This window comes from Salmo trutta, chromosome 4 (genome assembly GCF_901001165.1).
Source record: "Salmo trutta chromosome 4, fSalTru1.1, whole genome shotgun sequence".
NCBI classification, from domain to species: domain Eukaryota; kingdom Metazoa; phylum Chordata; class Actinopteri; order Salmoniformes; family Salmonidae; genus Salmo; species Salmo trutta.
Window position 1 is genome coordinate 51,940,368 of NC_042960.1, and position 13,793 is coordinate 51,954,160.

Here is a 13,793-nt window from a genome sequence, read left to right on the forward strand (position 1 = left end):
ATGTCCACATACCCAATCATGTGCAAACACACACACTCACTGTTTTAAAATGCCTGACTTTACCATAAAACATGTATGTATTCTCCCTCACACAGGCTCAAACATGAACGAACTCACACACACACACACACACACACACACACACACACACACACACACACACACACACACACACACACACACACACCACTTATTAACCCCAGGGTTACCCCTGTGGTCCGTCAGGCAGGTAGGCCTACATTCTCTCTCCAGCTAGACTGACTATGTCTGTCTGGAGATCTGTTAGTGTCTGGGTGTTAACACCAAGTCAACTGTCTGTCTGGAGATCTGTTGGTGTCTGGGTGTTAACACCAAGCAGGGGCGAAAATCTGATATCAACTTTGGGGGGGACAATTACATGAAATTTTCTCAAGAGCAATTCCTGAGGGGGACACCAAAAGTAGTGCTGTAACACATAGCCTACATTGTAATATGGTAAATGTATATTGAGGAACCAAAGAAATAAGGTGTTTGCCGTACTCCTAACTACCGGTACCCAAAACTACACAACTAATCACAACAGCAATACCATTGCCTTTAACAAATCTTAGTTCAGTCACCAGTTTAAGTTGAGAGTGGGGGTGTCCATGGCATTTTCCAATTATGTTCCTATTTTACAAGTTAAAAAAAATGAGAACCTTTCATAATGTTGCCAAACAAAGACTCAACAAACTTACCTGAGACTCCGTCTCTGCCAGTCTGTCCCTGCATATCTGTCCCCAACTCTGCTGTCTGTGTGTCATCTGTTGCCTGCTCTGCCTAATGACATCATTGTGAAACATTTCCATTAGAATTTCATTTCTTTCTTATGAACATTTTATCAACTAGTCTTTGAGATATTAGGCTACTAGGGTTCTTACTTTGCGTTTTGGTGTACTGAAAAATACTCTGATGTCCGTCTTTTATTTTTCTGCCATTTTTCTACCTGGCTGGCTGGCTACACACACACACAGTGTGTAGGTTATTTACAGTAGGAGATGGGCTTCTATCATCTTATCTTTTATCATTCTATTTGGGCTTCGATCTAAAAGGTAGCTAGCAAATGTGAAACGGATTAAAATGACAAGAGTTGACAGCTGTATGAGTTCACCATTTACACAACATATGCTGCAACCTTTTGTAATTTTAATAGTTTGTTTCATATTGGCTGGCTTCCAACAATAGCTGAATTTGCAAAGCAAGCGAGCACCAATTCAGTTTCAGTGGTGTTTGCTATAATCTTTGCTACCCGGGTTAAATAAAATAAATAAATAAAAGTTCCCTTGCGACAATTTAGCTTTTGCAACGAGACCATTAAATATATTTAAGACAATGGTAGAAGAAGAGTGTAGTTCAGTTTGGACTTCAGTTTATCGCTAACCTTATCACAGGGACTTTGAAGCACTAACTTACATCATCTGCATGCTGATCTCGGAATAAATTGACGATAGCAAAGATTCCATCTTTGACGAGGCCACATAAATGGAATAGGTACTAGCTAGCTTAATAGTTAATATTTGCGCGCTAGCTCTGCATATTCAGCTAGTGTGTGTGTGCGATTGACTGGATTAACTTTACGTCAGTTACGTTCATTGAGTGCCTTTCAGACAGTAGACATGACCCCTCTGTTACCTTGCCAGTGGATCAAACCACTGTGAGGAAAAGCGTGGGGGGTCGCAATCTTTTGAAACTTAAAAACGCGCTATTAAGTGTCTATAATCAGCACAATTGCTTTCATTGCGTATTATTAATATTATTTAAATTACATAGTTATGATTCAGTGATATATTGGGGGGGACAAATCATATTTTTCCCAGGATGGGGGGGTCGTGTCCCCCCCGTCCCCCCCGGGATTTCCGCCCCTGACACCAAGTCAACTGTCTGTCTGGAGATCTGTTAGTGTCTGGGTGTTAACACCAAGTCAACTGTCTGTCTGGAGATCTGTTAGTGTCTGGGTGTTAACACCAAGTCAACTGTCTGTGCTGAAAGATCTCTCTCTGGACAGGGTTTCTGTGTGTCTTACAGGTGTCAATATTGTTATCTCTGAGCTCAGTGTGTGTGATGAATTGTGTCTACAGTGTTATCTCATGGTGAACAGTGTTAGCAGTGGTTTTGTAAAATGGGTGTTTATACACTGCTATCTCTGGTTTGTCTGCACTCTGACGTAGGGTGAGAGTTTGTCTGGAGAGGTTACAGCCAGGAATATTACAGCAAGCAGTGGAAAACTCCAGTTTGTGTGTGTGTGTGTGTGTGTTTGCCATCAGTGACACAGCATCCTCTCTACAGACACTGGCCTCTCTCTCTCTATTGACCTTTTCCTCCATTAAGCACATATTAGATGCAGAGAGAGAGAGAGAGTACTGTAGTTATCATCTCAAGGCCTTAGGCTATTACTGTCAGGCTACGACTCTGTAGAAGTGAGAGCGTGATAGCATGGGGTGAGAAAGGAAGGGTGAGTGTGTGACAGAGTTAGGGTAGGTGTGTGTGTGTGTGTGTGTGTGTGAGGACAGGGAACACGGTGTGCAGACAGTGGCAGCAGTGTGTGTGAGGACAGGATAGAGTTGTCCCAGCTGCGGTGCTGTACTGTATGCTCTGGCCTGTTTGTTTGTTGCTGTTTTTACTCTCCTGGCTCACATAGGACACTGCGTGTCTGTGTGTGTTCATGTTTTGAACCTACACACACAGGATCAGCTGCAGCTATGTTTCCGTGTTGCTGTTGCCGTCTCGACACATTATCGTGATACGTTGTGTAGAAAGTTAGTGCTTAAATGTCTTGTTCCTGCATTGCCATGTGCGTTGTGTTGATATAGTGTCCCATGTTATATTGTGTCTCAGGGCAGCGACAGACCACAGTGTGGACAACAGCACAGCCATGCTGAGGGAGTGGCTGAAGCAGGCCCAGGACCAGTACCACTATGTGGAGTGGAGACCCATGGAGGAGCCCAAGTAAGTCTGACCACGCCCCCCAGTGTCTGACTCCCCCCTGCCTCTGACCACGCCCCCCAGTGTCTGACTCCCCCTGCCTCTGACCACGCCCCCCAGTGTCTGACTCCCCCTGCCTCTGACCACGCCCCCCAGTGTCTGACCCTCAGCCTCAGGGAATCTCACCCCGCCCCATCCGTTCAGGTTCACATTCCTTAATTCTTGGAATCTCTGAAGTTCACTGCTCATTAAGGTATGGTGAATATGAGGTACTGATCGTAAAGCTTTTTGTCCTGTCCTCAGGTCCTATACTGATGAGTGGGGGCCCAAGCACTGGCCTCCGTCCCGCTTCAACCATGTGATGAAGCTGAGGCAGGCTGCTCTGAAGGCAGCACGGGAACGCTGGGCAGATTATATACTGGTGAGACAGAGATATTATACCTGTGAGATTACGTGTGACTTTAGTTCGTGGTATAATTGTATGTGAATGATGATACCTGCTTTCTCTCTGTGTCCGGTTGTCTTAGATTGTATACCTGCAAGGCTACAAGTTTGTTAAATTACGTTCTGTGAGATTATACATTATTCTGTTGTCTTTCTCTGTGTGTCTAGTTTGCAGACAGTGATAACCTGCTGACCAACCCCAGGATCCTGAACCTACTCATGGCTGAGAACCTGACTCTGGTGGCTCCCTTGCTGGAGTCTCGCTCTCTCTACTCCAACTTCTGGTGTGGCATCACTCCCCAGGTAAATAACCTGCATTAGCCATGTAGCCCCACATAGACTTCACTCCTCTATGTGCCCTCTCTCTCCGTCAGCAAGCAAGTGAATGTTATGACCATTTGGTCTCTGTTCTTCACAAAGCTTCCACACCTCTTAAAGTGATGCTCTAGCAATGTGTATAATTTCAGCCAGTTGTTTTGAAAGTGCTGCTCACGAGCCAAAACAGGTCCCCATTTTTTTGTGCACTATGTCATCCAATTGTGTACTACGTCATTCATATCGTGGGATATTTTTTTGCAATTCGTATGTTACGAATCTAATTCGTACAATATTTTACGAATTTGTGCTTAAGATCCCGGACTGCATCTTTAAGACCAATTCTCTATCTATATTTCCCGTCCCCCTCTCCCACCCTTTCTTCTTTCAACCCTGTCTCTCCATCTCTGTCTTCCAGGGTTACTATAAGCGTACTCCAGACTACCAGCCAATCAGGGAGTGGAAGCGTCTAGGTTGCTTCGCCGTACCCATGGTGCACTCTACCTTCCTGTTAGACCTGAGGCGTGACGCCAGTCGGGACCTGGCCTTCTACCCCCCTCACCCTGACTACAGCTGGGCCTTCGATGACATCATGGTATTCTCCTTCTCCGCCCGACAGGCAGGTCAGAGTTTAACTCCCTCCCACCCCCCGCCATGATCCTGTCCAGACACAACACCCTAGTTCATGATGGATGTGTTGTAAAAACATAGCCCTGAGTACAAGACACCAAGCTACCCCACCCACATACCAACTGTGTATACAGTCATACAGCCTGGTTCAGAAACAACCCCTAGTCCCAACCACCAACACAGTGAAAGCAAAGTCCTTATGGCTCCACCCAGCCTTCCATTCAGGCCCAGGGGGTCATTTATTTGATTTAACTAGGCAAGTCAGTTAAGAACAAATTCTTATTTACAATGACAGCCTACCAGGGAACATTGGGTTACAGTTTTTTTCCAACTGCTTACACATACACGTTTTCAAAACTCTACACACAATTCCCAAAACTGCACACACAAAATGCAAAATGCCTCACATCTCCTTCAAAATGTAACCCTGCATTCAAAATGCCATAAACACATGTCAGAATGAAGCATTTGCATCAAATGGCAAACACTGCTTTCATAATAGTACATTTTTGGATATACCATGTAAACACCGTTCTAAAGCTCTTTCATAGGCTTATATCTACATTTCAATACAATGTTCTACAGTGAAGGTAATCTGCTGAGAGGGGTAACAAGTACACTGTAAACACCAATGCAATGTACAAACAGAAAATATTTATTAGGCCAAACATTACTGTTGTATACAGTAGCATACAACAAAACCATAAACATATGTAAACCAAAAGTATATTCTTTAGAATACAGTAAAGAACACAATTATGTGTGTGTGGGGTCCCGGGGGGGGGGCAGTCCAGGAATTGGTAGGGGGGGCAGTCACCAGTGCTAAGCTACACTTCATCTCTTCTCCGGGCTGGGTCTGGCCACAATACTTCGTCCACATCACAAGATACGTTTCCTCTTGCCAAACATCGAGGGAAGTATCTCCTAGCATGGCGTATCCAACCTTGGACAGAGGCAACCGCAATGTCCCCACATGCGTCCTCCATTGCCTGGAGAAGCGGCATGCGGGCATAGGGTTGGCGATCATACACTTTCCAGCGCGAGGCTGAGAAGAATTCCTCTATGAGATTTAGAAAAGGTGAATATAGGGGTAGGTACAAAACTACAAATTGTGGATGGGTGGCAAACCAGTTTTGGACCAGAACAGCCCGGTGAAAACTAACATTGTCCCATAAAACCACCAAACTAGCAGGCTCCTGATCAGGGACAAGCATTGTGTAAATTGCATCCAGAAAAGTGAGCATATGGCCGGTGTTGTACGGACCCAGTGTGGCATTGTGATGGAGGACCCCGTTTTGAGTGATGGCAGCACACATAGTTATATTACCCCCACGCTGTCCAGGGACATTGGTAATTGCCCTCTGTCCTATTACATTTCTTCCGCGGCACCTGGTTTTGGTGAGGTTGAAGCCAACCTCATCCACATAAATAAATTCATGGAGAATTACATGGGCATCCAGCTCCAATACTCTCTGTAAAGACAAAAGGATATACAGATGAGTAAATATGGTATGTCTGAAGTACTGGAAGTCATGTTGCATATTCTTGACTCTGTCAGAGTTTCTCTGAAATGGCACCTTGTAAAGTTGTTTCATCGTCACTTGGTGCCGTTGGAGGATGCGTTGTATGGTCGACAGGCTTACAGCATTGATGTTGTTAAATATGGTGTCATTATTCAAGATATGCTCTCTTATCTCTCGAATCCTAATTGCATATGTTGGCCAAAATCATATTTATAATTCCAGTCTCTTGTACATCTGTAAACAAGCGTCCTCCATGATGTCTTTGCCTTTCCACTCTGTACAGAATTCAAACACAGTATGTGTTCAGCATAGGAACTGTAAACAATGTACAAAAAAAGGTAGTACAGCATGATAACCAACCTCATTCATTCAATGCAGTGCAGTAAATAGATGGCTTAGAGTTACAAATGTTTATGCAATACTATGCAGTCATACGTATTTTACAGTACATTACTGTAATGCTAAAATAGTCATTAGATAGTTGCATACCTGTTCTCATTTCTGAAGGTTTGAATTATGGACGCCACTGTAAATCGACTCAAGTTGGGCTGGACTCTCAGTCCAGCCTCTCTCATGGTCAAACCGTGGTTGATCACATGATCAACAAGTGTTGCCCTAATCTCATCAGAGATGGCTCTCCTTCCTTCTCTTCTTTGCCCTCTTCTTCCTCTTCCTCCAACTCTTCGTCTTTGAATTTGTCCTCGTTGTTGTCCCCTGCCTCTCCCTCCTACTCCTCTTGCTCTCTGTCCATTGTTGGCATCCATTGTTCAAAACAGGTAATCTGACCTTTGACCTATTTATAGGCCTATACTACAGTAAAGCAGTGATTGGTTAGTGATCAGTTAAGCAATTAGTGTTTGCACATGTGAGGAGTGTGTGTGACCTGGTGAATAAGTGTAGCATTTTGATTGGTTGTGTTTGGAAAAGGAAAGTAAGTCACTTCCTGTTAGATTTTTGTGTTTTAGGTAGAGAATTGTGTGTAGTGTTTTGAAAAAAGTGTTTTATGTAATTGACAACTGAGTCAAAGGCTGAGAAATAGCTTCTGGTTTTGGATATTTGGTGTGTAGTTTTGCACTTTGAGTGAGAGGTTTCAAAAATCGTGTGACATGAAAAGATTTTGTGTGTAAGCAGTTGGAAAAAACTGTAACTGCCTTGTTCAGGGGCAGAACAACAGATGTTTACATTGTCAGCTCAGGGATTTGACCCAGCAACCTTTCGGTTACTGGACCAACACTCTAACCACTAGGCTACCTGCCGTCCCAAATGTAAGAAGCTTATGCCATATTATTTTACACCTATCCGATTGCTTCAGATCTGCAAATACTAAAGGGAAAGGGGCTAAGGGGAGAGCAAGGGTAGTTCTCTGTGTTTTAATAGTTCTGAGGGTACTTCTGTGTCTTGTGTTGAAGAGATGTTTTACAATAGAACCCATCATGTGTTTAATGGAGGGATACAAGGCAGGCTGGGTAATTGACACCAGATTTGTGACTTTCGGACTACCCTGATTGTGTGGGATTATTGGATGTGGCTTGTGATCGGTAGGGTACAAACAGAACTAGTAAACACATAACTATTAAATACATAACACGAATGCACAAACACTTACATACACACAATAATACACACAGCCATTTTCCTCAGCGATCTACACACAATACCACATAATGACAAAACGAAAACAGGGTTTTAGAATTGTTTTTGCAATGTTATTAAAAATAAAAAAACAAAAATACCTTATTTACATAAGTATTCAGACCCTTTGCTATGAGACTCAAAATTGAGCTCAGGTGCATCCTGTTTCCATTGATAATCCTTGAGTTGTTTCTACAACTTGATTGGAGTCCACCTGTGGTAAATTCAATTGATTGGACATGATTTGGAAAGGCACACACCTATCTATACAAGGTCCCACAATTGACAGTGCATGTCATAGCAAAAACCAAGCCAGGAGGTTGAAGGAATTGTCCGTAGAGCTCTGAGACAGGATTGTATAGAGGCACAGATCTGGGGAAGGGTACCAAAAAATGTCTGCTGCATTAAAGGTCCCCAAGAACACATTAGCCTCCATCATTCTTAAATGGAAGGAGTTTGGAACCACCAAGACTCTTCCTAGAGCTGACCATCTGGCCAAACTGAGCAATCGGTGGAGAAGGTCTTTGGTCAGGGAGGTGACCAAGAACCCGATGGTCACTCTGACAGAGCTCTAGAGTTCCTCTGTGGAGAAGGGAGAACCTTCCAAAAGGACAACCATCTCTGCAGCACTCCACCAATCAGGCCTTTATGGTAGAGTGGCAAGACGGAAGCCAGTCCTCAGTAAAAGGCACATGACAGCCTGCTTGGAGTTTGCCAAAAGGCGCCTAAAGACTCTCAGACCATGAGAAACAAGATTTTCTGGTCTGATGAAACCAAGATTGAACTATTTGACCTGAATGCCAAGCGTCACGACTGGAGGAAACCTGTCACCATCCCTACGGTGAAGCATGGTGGTGGCAGCATCTTGCTGTGGGGATGTTTTTCAGCGGCAGGGACTGGGAGACTAGTCAGGATCGAGGCAAAGATGAACGGAGCAAAGTACAGAGAGATCCTTGATGAAAACCTGCTCCAGAGTGCTCAGGACCTCAGACTGGGGTGAAGGTTCACGTTCCAACAGGACAATGACCCTAAGCACACAGCCAAGACAACGCAGGAGTGGCTTCGGAACAAGTTTCTCAATGTCCTTGAGTGGCTCAGCCAGATCCCAGACTTGAACCAGATCAAACATCTCTGGAGAGACCTGAAAATAGCTGTGCAGCGACACTAGCCATCCAACCTGACAGAGCTTGAGAGGATTTGCAGAGAAGAATGGGAGAAACTCCCCAAATACAGGTGTGCGAAGCTTGTAGCATCACACCAAAGAAGACTCGAGGCTGTAATCGCTGCCAAAGGTGCTTCAACAAAGTACTGTCTCAAGGGTTTGAATCCTTATGTAAATGTAATTTTTCAGTTTTTTCAGTTTAATAAATTAGCAAAAATGTCTAAACCTGTTTTCGCTTTGTCATTATGGAGTATTGTGTGTAGATTAATGAGGGGAAAAAAGGATTTCATATATTTTAGAATAAAGCTGTTATGTAACAAAATGTGGAAAATGTCAAGGGTTCTGAATACTTTCCGAAGGCACTGTACAATCATGTTAGTGTTTTTGGGTGTAGTAGTGTTTCTTTGCAGATATCCAAATGTGTCAGTGTGTTTTTGATTTACTCCGTGTGACTGTGTGTTGACAGATGTGCAGATGTATGTGTGTAACAGAGAACACTATGGCTTCCTGCCGGTTCCTCTGAAGGCCTCACAGAATGTTGACGAGGAGAAGGAGAGCTTCACACACACTATCGCTGAGGCCATGAGTAAGCACACACACACACACACACACGCATACACTACTTTCTAAATCAAAATAAACGCCTCTTTTACTTTGTCAGATTTCTACCTCTCCTTCAAAAGGATCCTTCATCTCTGTTATCTCCCATTTTAATTTAGCCTCTTATCTGACAACACACAAAACCTATCCTTAACCCTGAACTTATCCCTTACCCTAAGGCCTGCTGCAGTGCCTTACTAATTCTCTATGTCTCTGTCTTTTTCCTTCCTCCTCCTCATGGGAAATGGGAAATAAACCGGTGTGGCCCTAGAGGAAATACTCTCTCTGATTCCATGCTGCTGTATTAACTCTGACTCCTCTGTCTGTATTAACTCTGTATTAACTCTAGCTCTGACACCCTCTGTCTGTATTAACTGTGTATTAACTCTAACTCTGACACCCTCTGTCTGTATTAACTCTGACTCCTTTTTATGTGTTAACAGTTGACCACAACATAGCGCCCTCAGAGTACCTGTACAATCCCCAGATGCCGCAGGACAAGATGGGCTTTGATGAGGTACAGTAAGACACTGGCCCAGACTGTTTAGAGGAATTGGTTTATATTGAGAGTTCATCCGTCTTTCTTTGATGTGACATTCATTTCTTCCCTTTCCTGCTCTTCCTTACATCTGTTTCCTTCCTCCACTACTCCCATGTCTCTCCCCCTACTTCCTACTCTGCCTTCCTACTGATTGCTCCCTTCCTCTCTCTGCCCCCTCCCTCCCTCCCTTCGTCTCAGATCTTCCTGATCAATCTGAAACGTCGTCTGGACAGGAGACAGAGAATGTTGAGCACCATGACCTCTCTGGGTCTGCAGGCCACCCTTACTGACGCAGTGGATGGCAAGTAGGTCTCACCCATACACATACACAGGACTGCACAGCTGCATGGGACACTATGGTTTATATTAGTTCTCTGTTCATCAATCCCAATCCCTCTCTTCCTCTCTCTCTCTCTCTCTCTCTCTCTCTCTCTCTTTTTTCCTTCCCTCTCTCTCTCTCAGGGCTCTGAACACTTCTCAGCTGCAGGCGTTGGGTATAGAAATGATTCCAGGTTATAAGGACCCGTACTCTGGCCGTGTTCTAACCAGAGGAGAGATAGGCTGCTTCCTCAGCCACCACTCCACCTGGGTACAGGTGCGCTCAACTAACCTCACTTAATCAAATCAAATATTATTACTCATATACACAGTTTATAGCAGGTATAAAAGGTGTGCCAGCTCCCTCAACATTGTAGTACAATAATCAATATCCATAATAGACATATAAAAAATATCAAATAGTAGTAGCCTGATATGTACACAAGAGGATCTGCAGTGTAGATAATGAATGTGTCAAGTATGACTGTATTTACAAGTAGAAAGTGGGTAGTGTGTTGGTCGCACAGTTGAACAAATTATATATAATAGAACAGCTGCATTGATTGTGTGTGTGTGGGAGTCTGTGTTCTTGTGTGTTTGTTTATGGGTGGTTGTGTGTGTGCTTGTGTATAAGGGTTGGATGTGTGGAGAATCAGAGAAAATAGTCTCTAAGGTGCAGGCCTGTGCAGGGAGACAGCTACACTACCGTTCAAAAGTTTTGGGTCACTTAGAAACTTCCTTGTTTCTAAGTGACCACATGTAATAGCCTTCATTTCTTAGAACAAGAATACACTGACAAGTTTCAGAAGAAAGGTCTTTGTTTCTTGACATTTTGAACCTGTAATTGAACCCACAAATGCTGATGCTTCAGATACTCAACTAGTCTAAACAAGGCCAGTTTTATTGCTTCTTTAATCAGGACAACAGTTTTCAGCTGTGCTATCATAATTGCAAAAGGGTTTTCTAATGATCATTAGCCTTTTAAAATGATGGACTTGGATTAACTAACACAACGTGCCATTGGAACACAGGAGTGATGGTTGCTGATAATGGGCCTCTGTATGCCTATGTAGATATTCCATAAAAAATCTGCCGTTTCCAGCTAGAATAGTCATTTACAACATAAAAAATGTCTACACTGTATTTCTGATCAGCTTGATGTTATTTTAATGGACAAAAAATGTGCTTTTCTTTCAAAAACAAGGACATTTCTGAGTGACCCCAAACTTTTGAACAGTAGTATAGATTTAGCTGTTCAGCAGTCTGATGGCCTGGTGGTAGAAGCTGTCTCGGAGTCTTTAGGACCGAGACCCAATGCTCCGATACCGCTTGCCAGATGGTAACAGAGTGAACAGTCCATGGCTCGGGACTGGAGTCCTTGGCGATCTTACGAGCCTTCCTCAAACGCTGCCTGGTGTAGATGTCCTGGAGGGCTGGGAGCTCGCCCCCAGTGATGTATTGGCCCGTCCGCACCACCCTCTGTAGAGCCTTGCGGTTGAGGGCAGAGCAGTTATCAAACCAGGCAGCGATGCAGCCGGTGAAGATGCTCTCGATGGTGCAGCTGTAGAACTTGAGAATTGAGGGCCCATGAGGCGCAGTTGCGTCTTCTTCACCACAGTGTCGATGTGATTGGTCTGTCAGGTCTTCTGTGAAGAGGAACTTGAAGCTTTTGACCCTATCCATTGCAGCCTGTCGATGCCAATAGTGGTTGTGTGCTGTTACATATTTGTGACTCCAGGCCTGTTCTCTGTGCTGTTGTCAGTTGGCGGAGCGTGGTCTTTCCAAGGTGCTGGTGTTGGAGGATGACGTGAGGTTTGAGCCCAGATTTAAGAGGCGAATGATGACCATCATGGAGGAAGTAGAGAAGGCCCAGCTGGACTGGGATCTCATGTAAGAATGATGTCTACAAGTAGCATTGTTATGATGTGTAATTATTAATTGGGAGCTTATGTATAATGAATTGAATCACTCTTCCCTCCCTTTCTATCTCTCTCTCCCTCCCTCTGTTCTCATACAGCTATGTGGGGCGTAAGCGTATGCAGGTGCATCAGCCGGAGCGTTCAGTGGAAGGGGTTAATAACCTGGTGGAGGCGGACTACTCTTATTGGACGCTGGGCTATGCTCTGTCAGCGCAGGGTGCCAGGAAGCTCCTGGCTGCTCAGGCCTTCAGCAAGATGCTACCTGTTGATGAGTTCCTCCCCGTCATGTTCAACAAACACCCCAAGTAAGGGACTGGCTGGCTGCACTGAGGCTGACACAGACAGGGGGAGGAGAGAAAAATGTGCAGTTTTATTTTGCCTTAGGGTGGAGGCAAATGTTTGCAGTTTTTAATATGATCAATGGGCCACACCCCGGTCGGTAAATCAAACACACTTTCTGCAAGTTTCGATAGTCTAGCAGCCAGCTAACTGACCAATCTTTTCTTTTCTTTTTGCTGACATGGGCTAATTAAGTGGCTGCTGACACACAACCAAATTTAGAAATTGCACCATGTGTATTCTATTATTATTATTATTATTCTAACTCTCAACAGTAAGTTGAGACCTCGATTGAGTTTTTAATTTATATGTTTTTATTTTTGGTCCGCGGGTCCATCCCTGATATAGGCTCTGTGGTATGGTGAGTGGTGTTCCTTATTCGTGATTTAGAGTTACTTTTTTAATATATTTTTTTTATTCCACTGTTATTCCACCAGGTAGGCCAGTTGAGAACAAGTTCTCATTTACAATTGCGACCTGGCCAAGATAAAGCAAAGCAGTGCGACAAAAACAACAACACCGAGTTACACATAAACAAATGTACAGTCAATAACACAATAGAAAAATCTATGTACAGTGTGTGCATAGAAGATTAGGGAGGTAAGGCAATAAATAGGCCATAGAGGTGAAATAATTACAATTTAGCATTAACACTGGAGTGATAGATGTGCAAATGATGATGTGCAAGTAGAGATATTGGGGTGCAAAAGAGCAAGAAGATAAATAACAATATGGGGATGAGGTAGTTGGGTGTGCTATTTACAGATTGGCTGTGTACAGGTACATTGATCGGTAAGCTGCTCTAACAACTGATGATTAAAGTTAGCGAGGGAGATGTAGGTCTCCATCTTCAGTGATTTTTGCAGTTCGTTCCAGTCATTGGCAGCAGAGAACTGGAAGGAAAGGTGGCCAAAGGAAGTGTTGGGTTTGGGGATGACCAGTGAAATATCCCTGCTGGAGCGCGTGCTACGGGTGGGTGTTGCTATGGTGACCAGTGAGCTGAGATAAGGCGGGGCTTTACCTAGCAAAGACTTATAAATGACCTGAAGCCAGTGGGTCTGGCGACGAATATGTAGCAAGGGCCAGCCAACAAGAGCATATAGGTCGCAGTGGTGGGTAGTATATGGGGCTTTGGTGACAAAACAGATGGCACTGTGATAGACTACATCCAGTTTGCTGAGTAGAGTGTTGGAGGCTATTTTGTAAATGACATCGCCGAAGTCAAGGATTGGTAAGATAGTCAGTTTTACAAGGGTATGTTTGGCAGCATGAGTGAAGGAGGCTTTGTTGCAAAATAGGAAGCCGATTCTAGATTTAATTTTGTATTGGAGGTGCTTAATGTGAGTCTGGAAGGAGAGTTTACAGTCTAACCAGACACCTAAGTATTTGTAGTTGTCCACATATTCTAAGTCAGAACCATCCAAAGTAGT

The 13,793-nt window shown here is 43.9% G+C and overlaps 1 protein-coding gene across 1 annotated transcript in view; it reads left to right on the forward strand.

Moving 5' to 3' along the window:
• LOC115192568 (procollagen galactosyltransferase 2) overlaps positions 1-13,793 on the forward strand; it is a 28,800-nt gene that overhangs the window by 10,246 nt on the left and 4,761 nt on the right. Inside the window, exons 2-11 of the mRNA XM_029751220.1 lie at positions 2,854-2,964; positions 3,244-3,361; positions 3,553-3,687; positions 4,118-4,322; positions 9,113-9,232; positions 9,690-9,763; positions 9,986-10,092; positions 10,250-10,382; positions 11,868-11,995; positions 12,123-12,329. Of these exons, the coding sequence (XP_029607080.1) occupies positions 2,854-2,964; positions 3,244-3,361; positions 3,553-3,687; positions 4,118-4,322; positions 9,113-9,232; positions 9,690-9,763; positions 9,986-10,092; positions 10,250-10,382; positions 11,868-11,995; positions 12,123-12,329 (1,338 nt within the window). The remainder of the gene's footprint in view (positions 1-2,853; positions 2,965-3,243; positions 3,362-3,552; positions 3,688-4,117; positions 4,323-9,112; positions 9,233-9,689; positions 9,764-9,985; positions 10,093-10,249; positions 10,383-11,867; positions 11,996-12,122; positions 12,330-13,793) is intronic.